The sequence below is a fragment of the Dipodomys spectabilis genome, unplaced genomic scaffold (genome assembly GCF_019054845.1).
Source record: "Dipodomys spectabilis isolate Male_0828 unplaced genomic scaffold, ASM1905484v1 ptg000069l, whole genome shotgun sequence".
In the NCBI taxonomy this organism is placed as follows: domain Eukaryota; kingdom Metazoa; phylum Chordata; class Mammalia; order Rodentia; family Heteromyidae; genus Dipodomys; species Dipodomys spectabilis.
The window spans coordinates 7,151,294-7,169,960 of NW_024870746.1; the positions used below are offsets into that span (position 1 = coordinate 7,151,294).

The following is an 18,667-nucleotide window of genomic DNA, read 5'->3' on the forward strand; positions in this document are numbered from 1 at the left end:
CACTTATTTTCTGCGTGTGTTTTGTACTAGTACCTAATTACAAGTATGATCTCTTTCTCTCCTACCCCATCCCTCACCAAAAAAGCTTTGGGTTTGAACTCAACCCAGGCCTTGATCATGGTAGGCTAGCACTCTATTACTGACATATCCTCAGATCACTGGCATTTTCTTTTTTATTTTTTGTCGGTCGTGGGGCTTGAACTCTGGGCCTGGGCGCTGTCCCTCAGCTCTTCAGCTCAAGGCAAGTGCTCTACCACTTGAGCTACACCGCCACTTCCGGTTTTCTGGTGGTTTACTGGAGATAGGAGTCTCACAGTCTCTCCTGCCCGGGCTGGCTTTGAACCGCGATCCTCAGATCTCAGCCTACTGAGTAGCTAGGATTACAGGCGTGAGCCACCAGCGCCCGGCTATCACTGGCATTTTCTTTTAAAACATTTTCTTTCTTTGACAGTAATAGGGCTTGAATTGGTACCCTTGTGCTTGTTAGGCAGGAGTCATGCCTCCTAATAAGGCAGGAATCATGCCTCCAGCTTTTTAAATCTTTTCTCAATGGTCATTTTTGAGATAGGGTCTTGCTTTCTACTCCATCATGTGCCTGGACTATAATCCTCCTATTTTTCATTCTAGCACAGGTAGTATGATAGGGTGCCCTGCCATGCCCACTTCTCCAGTTAGCCTAGTATCTTGAGTAGCTAGAATTACAGGTTTGAGCCACTGACACCTAGCTACAAGCTTGTTTCTTTTAATAATTTAATAAAGAGTAAAAATTGCTTTCATAATCAGAAGCTAAAATTTCAGTTTGGCCAGGCACCGGTGGCTCAAGCCCCACAACACCCCCCCCCACACACACACAAAAATTCAGTTTGCCTGAAAATTATCATGAATCTTACACAAAGCCTTACTGCATACCCCAGGATGACCTTAAACTTATGATTCTTTTGCCTTAGCCATCCAATTATCTGTTAGAATTATCTGTGCCTTTTCATCAGCTTCATGAAACTTGCTGAGCTATTTTTTGTTTTGAAGGGTCTAAAAAATATGTATGTGGCTGTGTGCTGGTGGCTCATGCCTCTAATCTGAGCTACTCAGGAGCCAGAGATCTGAGGATCACGATTCAAAGCCAGCTTGGACAGAAAAGTCTCAGTGAAACTCTTATCTCCAATTAACCACTCAAAAATTGGAAGTGGGGCTGTGGTTCAAGTGGTAGAGCACTACTCTTGAGAAAAAAGAGGCTCAGGGGCAGTGCCCAGGCCCTGAGTTCAAGCCCCACAACTGACCTACCCCCCCACCAAATGTGTGTGTGTGTGTGTGTGTGTGTGTGTGTGTGTGTGTGTGTATTTGTTTCGGTACTGGGGTTTGCACTTAGGGCCTCCTGTTTACTACGTAGGCAGTCTACAAGTAAGCTACACATCTACCTCAAGCTTCATGAATCTTAATATTACATTCACTTTCTCTAACTCTTAGCTTTCACTCAAATTTAGAATAAAAGATAGACCGGGCCCTGATGACTCATTCCTGTAATTCTAGCTACTCAGTCAGGTTGAGAATCGTAATTTGAAGCCAGACTAGGCAGGAAAGTGCATGAAACTCTTACAGAATAAAAATTAAGCATAAGCTGGGTGCCGGTGGCTCATGCCTGTAATCCTAGCTACTCAGGAGGCTGAATTCTGAGGATCACAGTTCAAAGCCAGCCCCGGCAGGAAAGTCTGTGAGACTCTTATCTCTAATAAACCACCAGAAAGCTGGAAGTGGCGCTGTGGCTCAAGTGGTAGAGCACTAACTATCCTTGACTTGAAGAGCTGAGGGACAGCGTTCAAGTCCCACAACCGACAAAAAAAAAAAAAAATAATAATAAAGTTAAGAATATAAAATGTAGCCAGGCGGCCCCTGGCTCCTGCCTGTAATCCTAGCTACTCAGGAGGCTGAGATCTGAGGATCGCGGTTCAAAGCCAGCCCGGGCAGGAGAGACCGTGAGACTCCTATCTCCAATAAACCACCAGAAAACCGGAAGTGGCGCTGTAGCTCAAGTGGTAGAGCGCTTGCCTTGAACTGAAGAGCTGAGGGACAGCGCCCAGGCCCAGAGTTCAAGCCCCATGACCGACAAAAAAAAAAAAAGCTAAGAGAGAAGCAGGGCACTGGTGGCTCATGCCTGTAATCCTAGCTACTCAGTAGGTTGAGATCTGAGGATCATGGTTTAAAGCCAGCCAGAGCAGTAAAGTCCAGAGCAAGAAAGTCCGTGAGCCTCTTATCTCCAATAAACCACCAGAAAACTGGAAGTGGGTTGTGGCTCAAGTGGAAGAGCGCTAGCCTTGAGCTGAAGAGCTCAGGGACAGTGCCCAGGCCCAGAGTTCAAGCCACCCCCCCAACCAAAAAAAAAAAAAAAAGCCAGGAAAAGAATAGAGCTGGCTGTATGGCTCAAGTGGTAGAGCACTAACTTAACAAGCTTAAGTCCAGCAAGTGTCAGAGTTCAAAATCCAGAACTGCCAGGGAAAAAAAGTAAGCTTTTCATAAAGATAGCCTTAAGGATTTTACCTATGGAAACTTTGACTTTTTCCCTCCCTGTTTTAGAAAGTGGCAGCAGCATCGATACGTCTGCTGGTTTTGGAGAATATATTTCTTATACCATCCCATGATATTTATCTTTTAGTAGGAGCATATATTAAATACCAAGTTGCAAAAATGGTTCAGGGAAGAATGACAGGTAAGATGATTTGTCTTTTTCTTTGATTCAGGTTTTTCAAGTCCTTTCAGTTGCTAACAAAGAAGCAATCCCACTTCTTTATGTTTTTAGATTTTGTGATAAAATATTTTTAATTAGCTTACTTTAGTTGTATAGGGAGTTTCATTGTTACATTTTCATTGTATTCTAAACAATCTCGCCCCCTCTTAACTATTTTCCTTTCCCTTCTTCCCAATTCCCAAAACAATTTTAGCTAGATTTGCTATTCTATTTTCATAGGTGCAAACAATCCATTTCAACCATATTCAACTTCCTTCATCCTCCTTGTTAACTCAATCATTCCCACTATTTAGCCACCCCCGCAAAGAGTCTACTTTTTTTTCCCTGCCCCTCCATCTTCCTATTGATCAATAGTTTTCATTGAGGTTATTAGTTTTCTTTTTTGTCTTTTAAAAAAATTAGTCTCTTTTTTCATGCTTTTTCATATATGCTTGAAATGTATTTCAAAATTATTCACTTTATTTTCCCTTTCCCATTCACAGTGTTTGTCCACATAATATGGATATATCCATATATAGATATGTACATGTGCATGAGTATGTATGTCTTTTAGGACTAGCTTCCACATATGAATAAAAACAAGTGATATTTGTTTTTCTTTTTTAACTTATTTTCTTTTAAAAAATTTAGTATTAGCTGGGTGCCAGTGGCTCATGCCTGTAATCCTAGCTACTCAGGAGATCTGAGGATCCTAACTACTCAGGAGATCTGAGGATCATGGTTCAAAGCCAACCCAGGCAGGAAAGTCCATGAGACTCTTACCTCCAATAAATCAAACCAGAGGTGGAGCTATGGCTCAAGTGGTAGAGTACTATCCTTGAACAAAGAGCTAGGGACAGTGCCCAGGCCCAGAGTTCAAGCCTCATGACTGGCAAAAAAAAAATATCATTATTAAGTGGACACAACAATGAGGTTACAGGGCTAGGAAGGTGGCTCAGTGGTAGAGCGCTTGCCTTGCATGCATGAGGCCCTGGATTCGATTCCTCAGCACCATATAAGCAGAAAAAAAAAGCCGGAAGTGGCGCTGTGGCTCAAGTGGTAGAGCACTAGTCTTGAGCTGAAGAGCTGAGGGACAGCGCCCAGGCCCAGAGTTCAGGCCCCACAACCGGACCCCCTCAAAAAAAAAATGAGGTTACAATTCCACACATCAGATTATACATACAATGTACTGATCAGTGCTACCTGCTTTTTTTTTTTTTTTGTCGGTTGTGGGGTCTGAACTCTGGGCCTGGGTGCTGTCCCTCAGCTCTTCAGCTCAAGGCTAGAGCTCTACTACTTAAGTCACAGTGCCACTTCCAGCTTTTTCTGCTTATGTGGTGCTGAGGAATCAAACCCAGGGCCTCATGCATGCAAGGCAAGCACTCTACCACTGAGCCACCTTCCCAACCCTAGAGCTGATTTTTGTATAGAATGAGAAACACAAGTTTGGTTTTCAAGCTTCTGCAAGTGAATACCAAGTTTTCCCAGCACTATGCGTTGAAGAAATTGTCTTTTTTCCATTGTTTGTTTTTGGCTTCTTTATCAGAAATTATGCCCAGTGCCAGTGGATCATACCAATAATCCTAGCTACTCGGGAGGCTGAGATCTGAGGATCACAGTTCCAAGTCAGCCTGGGAAGGAAACTCTGTGAGACTCTCATCTCCAATTAACCACCACCCCCAACACACATACCCCAGAAAAGCTGAAGTGGAGCTGTGGCTCAAGTGGTAGAGCACTACTAGCCTTGAGCATAAAAGCTCAAGGGTACACACCCAGGCCTGACTGGCAAAAAAAAAAAAATTAATTGGATATAGTGGTTTTATTCCTGGGCCTTCTATACTGTTCCATTTGTCTTTGGATCTGTTTTTGTACCAGTACCAAACTGTTCATGTTACTCTAGTTCTTTAGTGCAATTTGAAATTTGGTATTATAGTATCCTCCATAGCTGTTTTTACTTAGAATTGTTTCACTTAGATTTTTTTTTTTTTTTTTTTTTTTTGAGTCTGGTCGTGGGGCCTGAACTCTGGGCCTGGGCACTGTCCCTCAGCTCTTCAGCTCAAGGCTAGCGCTCTACCACTTGAGCCACAGAGCCATTTCTGGCTTTTTTTCTTTTTGCTTATGTGGTGCTGGGGAATCGAACCCAGGGCCTCATGCATGCAAGGCAAGTGCTCTACCACTGAGCCACCTTCCCAGCCCCTCACTTAGAATTTCTTATGCTATGACCTTTTGGATTAATTTCTCTAAATTGTGAGGAATAATACTGGAATGTTGGTGGGTATTATATTAAATATGTAGTTTGCTTTTGGCAATATTATTCTGCCAATCCATTAGCGTGGATGTCTTTCTATCTGATATCTTCTTTAGTTTTTTTTCTTCAACTTTTTTTAATGTTTATTTATTTATTTTTGTCAGTGGTAAGGCTTGAACTCAGGGCCTGAGCACTGTCTCTGAGCTGTTTTGTTCAAGGCTAGCACTCAACCACTTTGAGCCATAGCTCCACTTCCAGTTTTTGAGTGGTTAATTGAAGTTAATTGTTGTACTTTAGCATTGGACAGAGGTAGTCTTCATATCTTGAGCAGGTTAATGATGTAGTTACTTTTTTTTTTTGTCGGTCGTGAGGCTTGAACTCTGGGCCTTGACACTGTGTCCCTCAGCTCTTCAGCTCAAGGCTAGCATTCTACCACTTGAGCCACAGCACCACTTCCAGCTTTTTCTCTTTATGTGGTGCTGAAGAATCAAACCCAGGACCTTATGGATGCAAGGCAAGCACTCTACCACTGAGCCACCTTCCCAGCCCCCGCAGTTACTTTTTTTTTTGGAGGGGGGTGGTCCAGTCGTGGGGCCTGAACTCTGAGCCTGGGCGCTGTCCCTCAGCTCTTCAGCTCAAGGCTAGCACTCTACCACTTGAGCCACAGCGCCACTTCCAGCTTTTTTCTTTTTTGCTTATGTGGTGCTGAGGAATCGAACCCAGGGCCTCATGCATGCAAGTCAAGCACTCTACCACTGAGCCACCTTCCCAGCCCCTCACAGTTACTTTTTTAATGACACAGCTTCAGTGTTTTTAGACATTTGCCTTTACTATTTTTGTTGTTGTTGTTGTTGATTTTTTTTTCTGTTATAGGGCTTGAACTCTGGGCCTGGGTGCTGTCCCTCAGCTCTTCAGATCAAGGCGAGCGCTCTACCACTTGAGATTAATTTTTTGGTGGTTAATTGGAGATAGGAATCTCATGGACTTTCCTGCCCAGGCTGGTTTTGAATGGTGATCCTCAGATCTCAGCCTCCTTGAGTAGCTAGGATTACAGGTGTGAGCCACCAGCACCCAGCTAGTGTGCTAATTTTGAAGACCATAAGCCATACCCACCATCACTTCATGTAGTATTCTCCTAGTTGGCTACCTGTCTAAATTCATCCTAATGGGGGAAAAAATAGAAACTGTTCATATTTTTTATTTTAGGCATGATTCCCAATCTTCTCTTTTAATCAAATAGTACACCGTTATAACCTGGAGTGGCTGCTGCTATTATATTTGTATAACTTTCATGTTTTACAGAGGTGAAATTTCCCCTGGAACATTATACACTGGAACTACAAGACCATAGAGTTGCACATAATGGGTCTCTTGTGGGGAAAGTGGCTACACTGGATGAGAAGACAGCCATGGTGACTGCCCTCCAACTGGGCCAAACTAATCTTGTCTTTGTCCACAAAAGTATCCTTTGCTCAAGTTTCTCTGTCAATCGACACTTCCCCAAATCCTAAACATGTTCTTTGATAATGTAATTTATTAAGAATGATTATGCTACTGGACCTTTTTTTTTCTCTCTTTTTTATTTTTTACAGTTTTACAATACTGGGAATAAACTCAGGTCCTTATGCTTGCTACATAGGTACTCTGCCACTTGAGCAATGCCTCCAGTCCTTTTGCTTTTTAGTTTGGCTTTTAGATATTGTCTTGTACTGATTTTGCAAGGGCCAGCCAGCCTTGAACCTCAATCCTCCAACCTGTACCTTCTGAATAGGTGGGACTACAGCATGAACCACCACATCCAGCTAGATTTTTATTTTTTATTTTTTAATTTATTTTTATTTTTTATTTATTTTTTTGTCAGTCGTGGGGCTTGAACTCTGGGCCTAGGCGCTGTCCCTCAGCTCTTCAGCTCAAGGCGAGCATTTTACAGACAGCTTAAGCCATATCACCACTTCTGGTTTTCTTGTGGTTTATTGGAGATAAGAGTCTCATGGACTTTCCTGCCTGGGCTGGCTTTGAACCATGATCCTCAGGATCTCAGCCTCCTGAGTAGCTAGGATTACAGGTGTGAGCCACCAGCACCCAGCAGCTAGATTTTTATTTTTAACAAAGAACTATAACTTATTATTGTTATACTATCTAGCCCTGTGTGTATAGAAAAATGAGAATAGTTGCAACTTAGGAACTCTTGGCTCTATTGCTTATTTGCATCCTCAATCAATTATAATTAGTGCACTAAGGAAAATAGAGTTTGTAAGAACATGTGTGAGTCTAATTTGGCCTATTTTCACATGATAATTGAGGAAAGATAATTAAGGAAAGATTACATGCAGTAGGTATTTAATTAGTGTTTTTAAAATTAGTTGAGAATAATTGTTAATTCACTAAACCTTGGGCTGGGAAGTTGGCTCAGTGGTAGAGTGCTTGCCTTGCATGCATGAGGCCCTGGGTTCGATTACTCAGCACCACATAAGCAGAAAAAAGCCAGAAGTGGTGCTGTGGCTCAAGTGGTAGAGCGCTAGCCTTGAGCTGAAGAGCTGAGGGACAGTGCCCAGGCTCCAAGTTCAGCCCCCACGACCGACCCAAAAAAAAAAAAATTCACTAAACTTGCTCTGTAAAGATTGAGCAAAGAGGCACATAACATCTATTATAGTCAACTGTTAGGCATATAGTAAGAATATAATTGACATCTGTGAAATGATTCAAGTGTTCAGAAATAGAAAATACTCCTAATTCAATCACTGATAAATGAATCCAAATTATATTTCAAATTTACAGAGAATTTTTATTTCATTCAATTTTGTTTTTTATTTGGTAGCTAGGATTACAGGTATGAACTCAGGGACAGCACTGAAACCCTGAGTTCAAGCCCTAAGACTGCACCAAAGGGGTAGGGGGGAGTACTAGGAATGATTTGCCTAGCAATTGTGAGGCTCTGAGTTTGAACTCCAATATTGCCCTCCAAAAAGATAGGGATGAGATAATGCCTAGGTTGCATGAGGTCCTGAGTTTAATCTTCAAAATTTTAAAAAGAAATAATAGGTAAACCAAGACATATGAATTTCATTGTAGCCATCTGAGGAATTTACAAAGAAAATGCTTAGCAAGTGAAATCTGATGGAGATAGTAAGAAAGACCAAGACTGAAAAATTAGTTTGAGTCACCTTGTTAGCAAAAATATCTTGATTTTGAAAAAAGAAAAGCAAGGCAAAATCTTAAAAACCATGAAGAGAACTTTCTTTTAAAGTAGGAGTAACTTGAACATGTCTATAAATATAGTTCAACAGCGTTAACTGCTTATGTAGCAAGTTTAATGGAACAAGGTCTTCTGACAGGCAAGAAGAAATGAGATTCTGAATATAAGTTTAAGAACTAGCTGGAAGGCAAGATATTTTATTTTGATAACAAAGGAAGGAATTGATGTAGAGAACTGTGAAGATGTTTCTTTATCTGAAAATAAAGGGAATGCTATTATTTCTGAATTTCTTTCTAGCTTTTATATTTTATGAATGTTATATTCAAGTATACATCAGAACGAAGCCTAGTTTGGTACTGGTTGCCTGGACTTGTTTTAATGCATAGGTAAAAGCAATCTTTAATTACTATGCCAGTTTTATAATTTGTAGTATAGCTCCTGACTGAATTAATACAACAATTAAACCAGTGTGCTTTGAATTTTGAGTACTTTCTGTTTTGTCATCTCAGTTATATGTTTTTTAGAGCAAAAATAATTTCTTCTCATATTTTAGAGGTAGTATGTTTTTAAGAGGTAAATATAGGGCTGGGAAGGTGGCTCAGTGGTAGAGTGCTTGCCTTGCATGCATGAGGCCCTGGGTTCGATTCCTCAGCACCACATAAGTAGAAAAAGCTGGAAGTGGTTCTGTAGCTCAAGTGGTAGAGCACTAGCCTTGAGCTGAAGAGCTGAGGGACAGCGCCCAGGCCCAGAGTTCAAGTACCATGACTGGCAAAAAAAAAATAAAAAAGGAAAGAGGTAAATATAATATATTTCTCATTAGATTATTATAGACCCATGCCGGAATGAATTTTCATTTCTACTAGAAGTTAACTGAATTTTTTTTTTTTTTTTTGGGGGGGGGGTTGGTGAACTTAAGCCCTGGCCGTTGTCTCTGAGTTCTTATTGCTCATGGCTAACTCTCTACCAGTTTGAGCCACAGCACCACTTCCAGTTTCCTGGAGGACAGACTTTCCTGCTCGGATGATCCACAACCTTTGGGATCTCAGCTTCCTAAGTAGCTAGTATTACAGGCCTGAGTGCCCCGTGCCCAGCAGTTAACTGACTTGAACTAGTATGATGTATAACTGACTTGGCATTTTTGTGTGTGTGTGTGTGTGTGTGTGTGTTTCTGATTCTAGGGCTTGAACTCTGGGCCTGAGCACTGTCCCTGGGCTCCTTTTTGCTCAAGGCTAGCACTCTACTTACTTGAGCCACAACACTATTTCCATTTTTTTCTGTAAAATGAAGGGTCTCATGGACTTTCCTGTCTGGGCTAGCTGAGATCGGATCTCAGCTTCCTGAGTAGGTAGGATTACAGGCATGAATCCTCAGCACCTGGCTTTTGGATTTTTTTTTTTTGTCAGTCATGGGGCTTGAACTCTGGGCCAGGGCATTGTCCCTGAGCTTCTTTTGCTCAAGGCTAGCACTCTACCACTTGAGCCACAGTGCCACTTTCAGCTTTTTCTGTGTATGTGGTACTGAGGAATCCATTCCAGGGCTTCATGAATGCTAAGCAAGCATTCTACCACTAAGCACATTCCCAGCCCTTGGCAATATTTTTAATGGCAAAAATAACATTTTGTTATCAAAGATTTGCTGCTGATAGAAAATCAGGTAAGAATTTTAAAACTGTCTATGGTGCCTTAGGCATGTTGCTGAGTGATAAAGTTTGCCCCTTCCCTCCATCCTCATCTTCATCACCACTGTTTATCTCTTTAGTCAAAAGGTCTCTTTCTCTAGAATGGTACTACATCGTTCTGCATCACATACTAGGCTCCTGTATAAGAATTTATTTGGAGAGGGGCTGGGAAGGTGGCTCAGTGGTAGAGCGCTTGCCTTGCATGCATGAGGCCCTGGGTTCTATTCCCCAGCACCACATAAGCAAAAACAAAAAAAGCTGGAAGTGGCGCTGTAGCTCAACTGGTAGAGCGCTAGCCTTGAGCTGAAGTGCTGAGGGACAGCGCCCAGGCTCAGAGTTCAGGCCCCATGACCGGACCCCCCAAAATTTGGAGAAACAATTCTGCAGCTAAATGAATTTTAAAAGAACAACACAATCTTCTTTGTCCCATTCCATCTTCCAAAAGTTCAAGAATTTTTCTTAGATGTATGGATTAAGTTTTGGCTTTTCAAGAGAGATGAAAGATTGTTTTATTTGTGCATTTATTTTCTTCTTTGGTAGCTCACTTTTCGGTATTCATTCAGCTCTGGCTCACATGATTTCCTTAAGCAAACATTAAGATGTCCATATGAGATCTGTATCTGGACTCCCAAATTGCACCATATATGTTGTAGAGCCTGGATTTTTAGGTATTTTCAGAAATTTGAGTAATTTCAATTATTTCACTAAAATGAGTGCATTATAAACTGGAGACTTGTTAAGTTCCTTACCTTCATTTCAAGAACAGCTAACTTCAAACTTAAGTAAATGCTGTGAGAGTAGAACATTTTAAAACAGATTATAAAACAATATAAAATGTATATCATGTAATCTTTGAATTAGGATAGGAGATGTTATACAAAGAAAAAGATTCTTTTTTTTTTTTGGTCAGTCATAGGGCTTGAAACCTGGGCCTGGGTACTGTCCCTGAGCCCTTCAGCTCAAGGCTAGCACTCTACCACTTGAACTACAGTGCCACTTCCAGCTATTTCTATGATTAATTGGAGATGAGAATCTCATGGGGACTTTCCTGCCTGGGCTGGCTTTGAACTGTGATCCTCAGATCTCAGCCTCATGAGAAGCTAGGATTATAGGCATGAGCCAACAGTACCTGGCAAAAAAAAGATTCTTAGTATTATTAGGCTAAATGAAACAAAGAATAACTGGAAAAAAACTGAAAATCTATCTGATATATTAGGAATAAGCTCAAGTTGTGGTTTGTTCTTTTCCATATATATAACAGTTTCCTTATGCGTGAGGTGAGCTAAATTGAAGCAAGATTTTTATTTATTTATTTATTTAGTATTTATTTATTTTTGCCAATCCTGGGGCTTGAACTCAGAGCCTGGGTGCTGTCCCTGAGCCTCTTTGTGTTCGAAGCTAGCGCTTCATCAGTTAAGCCACAGCACCACTTCCAGCTTTTTCTGAGTAGTTTGTTGGAGATAATAATCTCACAGACTTTTCTGCCTGGGCTGTCTTTGAAGCAGGATCCTTTAATCTCAGCCTCCTGAATAGCTAGGATTACAGGTGTGAACCATCTTCACCCAGCTTGAAAGCAAGATTTGTGGAACCCTAATTTATTATACAACTTGAGATAGGGATTAAATGACCTGCTTTGGAAACCTGATATTTGTGTATCTTGATATGTATGTAGGCTTCACCATTTATCCTGGAGATCGATGGAGTCTAGAGGTGGAACAGGTGTATGTCATCACAGTAGAAGTGTTTGACAAAAGCAGCACAAAGGTCTATATTTCAGATGTGAGTCTCTCTTGCTATTTTGTTTTCTGGGGTGTGTGCTGTGTATATGTGTGTGTGCTGTGCTGTGTGTGTGTGTGTGTGTGTGTGTGTGCATGTAGTGTGGGGCTGGAACTCTGGGCTTCTACTTTTGCTCACCTCATGGCTGGCATTGTATTACTTTAACCACACCTCCAGTCCATGAGTGTCCTTATGTTCCTCTAGCTCCTCATGTGGATAGTTCCCTGGACTGGTCTATCTGTCTAGTGGAAGATCCCTCTCTTCCTTTACCCCATGTTTTACTTTTGGAAATGAATGTTACTAGCTTTTAAACTGTTACTAATTTTTGAGGAATACTTCACTAGAAGTAAAGTTACAATATGGTAAGAATTATAGAAAGAAGCCGGTAGCTCATGCCTGTAATCTTAGCTACTCAGGGGGCTAACATCTGAGGATCACAGTTCAAAGCCAGCCCGGGCAGGAAAGTACTCGAGACTCTTATCTCCAATAAGCCACCAGAAAACCAGAAGTGGTGCTGTGGCTCAAGTGGTAGAGTGCTAGCCTTGAGCTGAAGAGCTCAGGGACAGCACCCAGGCCCAGAGTTCAAGTCCCACAACCAACCAAAAAAACAAACAAAAAAAAACCAACAAAAAACAAAAAACCCCAAAATAAAAATCAATTACAGGAAGTTGTTGAAGAGAGTCCCAGTGATAACACTTTAAGGATCCTCACTCTTCAGATTCACTTCTTTTTTTTTTTTTTGGGGGGGGGGGTCCAGTCCTGGGGCCTGAACTCTGGGCCTGGGCTCTGTCTCTCAGCTCTTCAGCTCAAGGCTAGCACTCTACCACTTGAGACACAGCGCCACTTCTGGCTTTTTTCTTTTTGCTTATGTGGTGCTGAGGAATCGAACCCAGTGCCTCATGCATGCAAGGCAAGTGCTCTACCACTGAGCCACCTTCCCAGCCCCAGATTCACTTCTGAGATGGCTGCTAGTTTTGTGGCTTGAGAATAGTGTGAATATCAGATGGGAAGTGTTATATTCACCTTTTTTTTCTGAGAAATATTAATTTATGGAATTTACAAATTGCACTAAAATTCACCTAAGTTTTGACTTTCTCTGTTCCAGACATTTGCATTTATGGATCTTTCAAAACTAGGACCTTTTTTTTTTTTTTTTTGGTAGTGGTACTGGTAGTTTCTCACTTTCTAGACAGTTACTTTACCACTTGAGCTACACTTCTAGACCTTGTTTGCTTTAGTTAATTATTTAGTTTTTTTTGTTTTGTTTTGTTTTTTGGGTCCGGTCGTGGGGCCTGAACTCTGGGCCTGGGAGCTGTCCCTCAGCTCTTCAGCTCAAGGCTAGCGCTCTACCACTTGAGTCACAGCACCACTTCTGGCTTTTTTCTTTTTGCTTATGTGGTGCTGAGGAATCAAACCCAGGGCCTCAGGCATGCAAGGCAAGCGCTCTACCACTGAGCCACCTTCCCAGCCAGGATCTCCTGTTTTTGCCCATCTTCAAACCATGATCCTTCTACCTACAGCCTCCCTCATAGCTGGGCTGTTATAGGTGAATGGCACCATACCTAGCTTGTTGATTAAGACGAAATCTCACTGACTTTTTGCCTGGGCTAACATCAAATCTCCATCTTCCTGATATCTGTCTACCAAGCAACTGCAATTATAGGTATAAACCGCTGTGCCAGCCAGTAGTTCCAGTTTAAAATTAATTTTCTTTTTCTCAATTTATAATCTCCATGAGGAAAACCAAAAGTTTTCTTTCTGTTGTTGTTGTTTGTGCCAGTCTTGAGGCTTGAACTCAAGGCCTGGGCACTGTCCCTAAGCTTTTTTGCTGAAAGCTAACACTCCACCACTTGAGCCACAACTCCACTTCTGGCTCATTTTATTATTAACTGGAGATAAGAGTCTCATAGCCCTTATTAAAGCCGAACTTTGATCCTCAGATCTCAGCCTTCTTTTTTTTTTTTTTTTTTTGGGGGGGGGGGGGTCCGGTCGTGGGGCCTGAACTCTGGGCCTGGGCGCTGTCCCTCAGCTCTTCAGCTCAAGGCTAGCGCTCTACCACTTGAACCATAGCGCCACTTCCAGCTTTTTCTGCTTATGTGGTACTAAGGAATCGAACCCAGGGCCTCATGCATGTGAGGAAAGCACTCTACCACTGAGCCACCTTCCCAGCCCTATTCTTATTTCTTTATCCTATCAATACATAGCTACAGTTTTATATATGTTTTGGAATAAGATGACTTTAAGGGAAGAACATCCCTTGAGGTTTGTGTTGCTGTTGGGCTGATTGCAGAATCTCAGGATTATGTACAACTTTCTGAAGGAATACTTTGAAGAGCAAGTAACTACTGTGAATGGATCTTACCATGTAGTAAAAGCCCTGAGAGATGGTGTTGTGGTGATAAATGCATCCCTGACTTCCATCATTCACCAGGTAGGAAGTAAAACAATAGTCATTGCATTCTAAGAAAACTGAAGAGGTATGATATATGGAATACACCACCTTTATCTTTCACAAAAATGACGAGCAGGTAATAAACAATACACATAGTATTTTCTACCTTGACAAGCTTTATATTTCAATCTCTGTTAATACACAAGTCTACACTATGATCATTGTGTACATATCTGGGGTTCCTTTTAGAATTACTGTTGTGCCGGTTCTTGTGGCTCATGCTAGCTACTCAGAGGCTGAAATTTGAGGATTTCATTTGAAGCCAGCCTGGGTAGGAAATTCCATGAGACTGATCTCCAGTTAACCACCAGAAAACAAACTGGAGCTGTGGCTCAATGTGGTAGAGCACTAGCCTCAAGCAAAAGAGCTGAAGGACAGCGCCAGGCCCTGAGTTCAAACCCCACAATTGACAAAAAAAAAGAATTGCTATTGTTATTTGAGACAAGTTCTTCTTATATTGCCTAGGTTTACCTGGAATTCAATGGTCCTGCTGGCATGTTACCACCACACACACACACACACACACACACACACACACACACACACACACACACACACACACACACACTCACACACATCCAAATGATTAACATGCTAATGTATTTAGCCTTGCACTCAATGTTGAATTTTTACTTATTTCCAGGTTTTTCTTTGGTTAGGCTTTCTTTTTGATTTGTTTCTTTTTTTTCTTTTTTTGTCAGTCCTGAACTCAGGGCTTAGGCACTGTCCCTGAGCTGCTTCTTTTACTCAAGGCTAGCACTCTACTACTTCTGGCTTTTTCTGTTTATGTGGTACTGAGGAATCAAGCCCAGGGCTTCATGCATGCTAGGCAAGCACTTACCACTGAGCCACATTCCCAGCTCATTGCTTTCAGTTTTTTGAGCAGTGTGTCACTATGTATGTAGCCCAAGCAGGCTTTGAACTTGTGATCCTCCTGTCTTACCCTTCCTAACGCTGGGATTACAGTATTGCACTACTTGTGCTACCATGCCTGGTTTATTTCTTATTTGTTGACATTGTAAGTGGCATAACTGAATATCTTTCCATATTTTGTTCTCCTTTTGGCTAGTTTTCTTTTATTCTTTCTTTTTTTTTGGGGGGGGGGGGGTCCGGTCGTGGGGCCTGGACTCTGGGCCTGGGCACTGTCCCTCAGCTCTTCAGCTCAAGGCTAGCGCTCTAACCACTTGGGCCACAGCGCCACTTCCAGCTTTTTTTTCCCCTGCTTATGTGGTGCTGAGAAATCGAACCCAGGACCTCAAGCATGCAAGGCAAGCGCTCTACCACTGAGCCACCTTCCTGGCCCCATCTTCTTTTAATTTTTGCCAGTCATTGCTTGATCTCTGTCCCTGAGCCTCTTTGTCCTTAAGGCTAGTGCTCTACCACTTGAGCCACAACACTACTTCTGGATATTTCTGTCTCATGGACTTTTCTTCCCTGGCTGGCTTTCAATGGCAATCCTCAGATCTCAGCCTCCTGAGTAGCTAGAATTACAGGTGTGAGCCATCAACACCCGGCTATTGTTGGTTAATTTTCACATGGCAAAATACCATATTAGATAAAAATATGAGGAATCAATCTATTTTTAAAGTCTCCAAATTAGAAAGTATCCTGTAGCTTTTTTTTTTGGTCAGTCGTGGGGCTTGAACTCTGGGCTTGGGCACTGTCCCTGCACTCTTCAGCTCAAGGCAAATGCTCTACCGCTTGAGCCACAGCGCCACTTCCGGTTTTTGAGTGGTTTATTGGAGATAAGTGTCTCACAGACTTTCCTGCCCAGGCTGGCTTTGAACCACGATCCTCAGAGCTCAGCCTCCTCAGTAGCTAGGATTACAGGCGTGAGCCACTGGCGCCGAGCTCCTGTGGCTTTTTTTTTTTTTTAATGTGGTATTGAGTAATCAAACTCTGGGCCTTATGTATGCTAGGCAAGTACTCTACCACTAAGCCTCGTGTCCAGTCAATATCCTGATTTATTTATTTATTGGTGTGGGGCTTGAACTCAGGGCCTGGGCACTGTCCCCGAACCTCTTAGTGCTCAAGGCTAGCACTCTACCACTTGAGCCAGAGTGCCACTTCTAGTCTTTGAGTGGTTTATTGGAGATAAGAGTCTCACAGGGACTTTTCTGGCTGGCTTTGAACCACAATCCTTAGATCTCAGCCTCCTGAGTAGCTAGGATTCCAGGCTTAAGCCTCAGTGCCTGGAGTATCCTGATTTTTATGGCCTGTCAAATACCCTTCCTTTTCCTCAAACTACTTTCCTCTGAGGGTCCTTTCACTCCAAATCCCAAAGTAGCCTTAATTCTCTGCATACTCAGCTTCTACATTCAATATAATAAGTGCCTAATCAATCCTAAATATTTCACAAGTCCTTTTATTTCCTACTGTCTCAACATAGACTTTTCTCCCCCCCTTCCCTTTCTTTTTTTCAGTCCTGGGATTTTAATTCAGCAAGCACTGGCAAGCCCTGTTCCTCTGAGGTACATACCCAGCCCTTCATATGGATCCTTTCTACAAAGATCACAAGCTCATAGTCTGCAGAGTATTTTGGCTTATAGTCTTGCTTTTTATTTTATGTAACTGTCATTCTTCCTTCCTTCTTTCCTTCCTTTTTCCCTCTTCTGGGTGCTGGAGATTTTTTCTTAATTGAGAAACAAAAATAAAACCCATCAGGTGCTAGTGGCATATGCCTGTAATCCTAGCTGCTTAAGGAGGTTGAGATGGGAGGATCCCAGTTCAAAGTCAGCCCAAGCAGGAAAGTCCCCAAGATTCTCACCTCCAGTTAACCAACAAAGAGTTAGAAATAAGCCAGGTGCTGGTGGTCTATGCCTGTAATCCTTGCTACTAAGGAAGCTGAAATCTGAGGATCATAGTTCAAAGCCAGCCAGCGCAGAAAAGTCCCCTATGAGACTCTTATTCCAATTAACCACTCAAAAACTGGATGTAACACTGTGACTCAAAGTGGCAGATCACTAGTCTTGATCAAAAGAGCTCAGGGACAGTGCCAGGTCCTGAGTTAAAGCCCTTGACCAACAAAAATAAAAAATAAATAAACGAGATTTCTGATTTCTAGAAAAACATGACATAAACAGTTAAAACAAACAGTGGCTATATTGTTTAGACTGTACTCAGTCTGCTTTAGTTCCTACCATTCCTTGTTAGTGTATGCCCACTTTAATAAACCATTTTAAGTACCTAAAAGTGTATTTTTGTACACATTTGAGTCTGTGCTGCTATCTAATGATTGACCCTTAACAACTTTTCCAGCCTCAGGGTCTTATCATTCTTCTTTTCTTAGGCCTTAGACACACTGAACTTTTATTTCCTAGAAAACACCTTATTTTTTTTTTTTGCCTTTAAGTTTTGTTTTCATATGGTTTGTTTTTAGGGGGGAATTCTTTTTAGATTGATGAAAATATTAAAATTTGAGATTATAGTAATGGTTACACAGTTTTGAACATACTAAAACCAGTGAATCGTGAACTCTAGATGGGAAAATTTTGTTGTTATGTGAACCTCTAAAAAGATGCTTTGAAAGATGTATGACTGCAGCAATTTAGATGTTGGGGGAAAAAAGTAACAAATCAGGCATTGCAATAAAAATTATCCAAAATGAGCCCGGTGCGGGTAGCTCACACCTGTAATCCTACTCAAGAGCCTGAGATCAGAGGATCACAGTTCAAAGCCAGCCCAGACAGGAAAGTCTGTGAGACTATCATCTCCAGTTAAACACCATAAAACTGGAAGAGGCACTGTGGCTCAAGTGGTAGAGCACTTGCCTTGAGCTGAAGAGCTGAGGGACAGCGCCCAGGAACAAAGTTGAAACCCCACAACTAAAAAAAAAAAATCCAAAATGAAAACCATAAGAATAAAAAGCCAGCAAGTGTATGGGAGTAGGGACAACTTTAAGCAACCTAGTATAAATCTGTACATCTAGGAATTTCAAAATCCCAAACACTTATAACAATTGGAAGGGGGCTGGGAATGTTTAGTGGTAGAGTACTTGCCTAGCATGCATGAAGCCCTGGGTTCCATTCCTCAGTACCACATAAATGGAAACAACCTGAAGTGGCACTGTGGCTCAAGTGGTAGAGTGCTATCCTTGAGCAAAAGAAGCTCAGGGACAGTGCCCAGGCTGAGTTCAAGCCCCAGGACTGGCAATAATAAAATAATAATAATAATAATAATAATTGGAAGGCAGGAAGATGAAGAATTTGAGACCAGCCTGTACCACATAGCAAGATCCTGTCTCATAAAACCAAAATGATAACAAAGAAAAGTACTTACAAAATGTTTTTTCTTGTTCCTATAGAATAACAGTATTCAGCCAATACAACTTCTAATCAAACACCAACAAGAAGTGAAGATTTATTTTCCCATCAAGCTTAAGCCCAGCTTTCTGGCATTTCCTCATCACCCTCATGAAAAGTTATATCGTTACAAAGTACAGGTATGGTGTCCTGTAACACCAGAATTCACAAAGTGATAAGCCAGTTTCTCTGATAAATTAATTTACTAATGTTGAATTTCATTTCCCTCTAATCTCAGTGTAGTCAGTCAGTTTTTTATGGCCACTAATAAAATCATGTCCTTAAATACTATCATCT

At 41.6% G+C, this 18,667-nt stretch overlaps 1 protein-coding gene across 2 annotated transcripts in view; it reads left to right on the forward strand.

Moving 5' to 3' along the window:
• Nup210l (nucleoporin 210 like) overlaps window positions 1-18,667 on the forward strand; it is a 91,010-nt gene that overhangs the window by 14,976 nt on the left and 57,367 nt on the right. For both annotated transcript variants that reach the window (XM_042681814.1, XM_042681815.1), the window contains exons 6-11: window positions 2,569-2,701; window positions 6,270-6,428; window positions 10,441-10,509; window positions 11,514-11,620; window positions 13,908-14,048; window positions 18,373-18,510. In XM_042681814.1, the coding sequence (XP_042537748.1) occupies window positions 2,569-2,701; window positions 6,270-6,428; window positions 10,441-10,509; window positions 11,514-11,620; window positions 13,908-14,048; window positions 18,373-18,510 (747 nt within the window). The remainder of the gene's footprint in view (window positions 1-2,568; window positions 2,702-6,269; window positions 6,429-10,440; window positions 10,510-11,513; window positions 11,621-13,907; window positions 14,049-18,372; window positions 18,511-18,667) is intronic.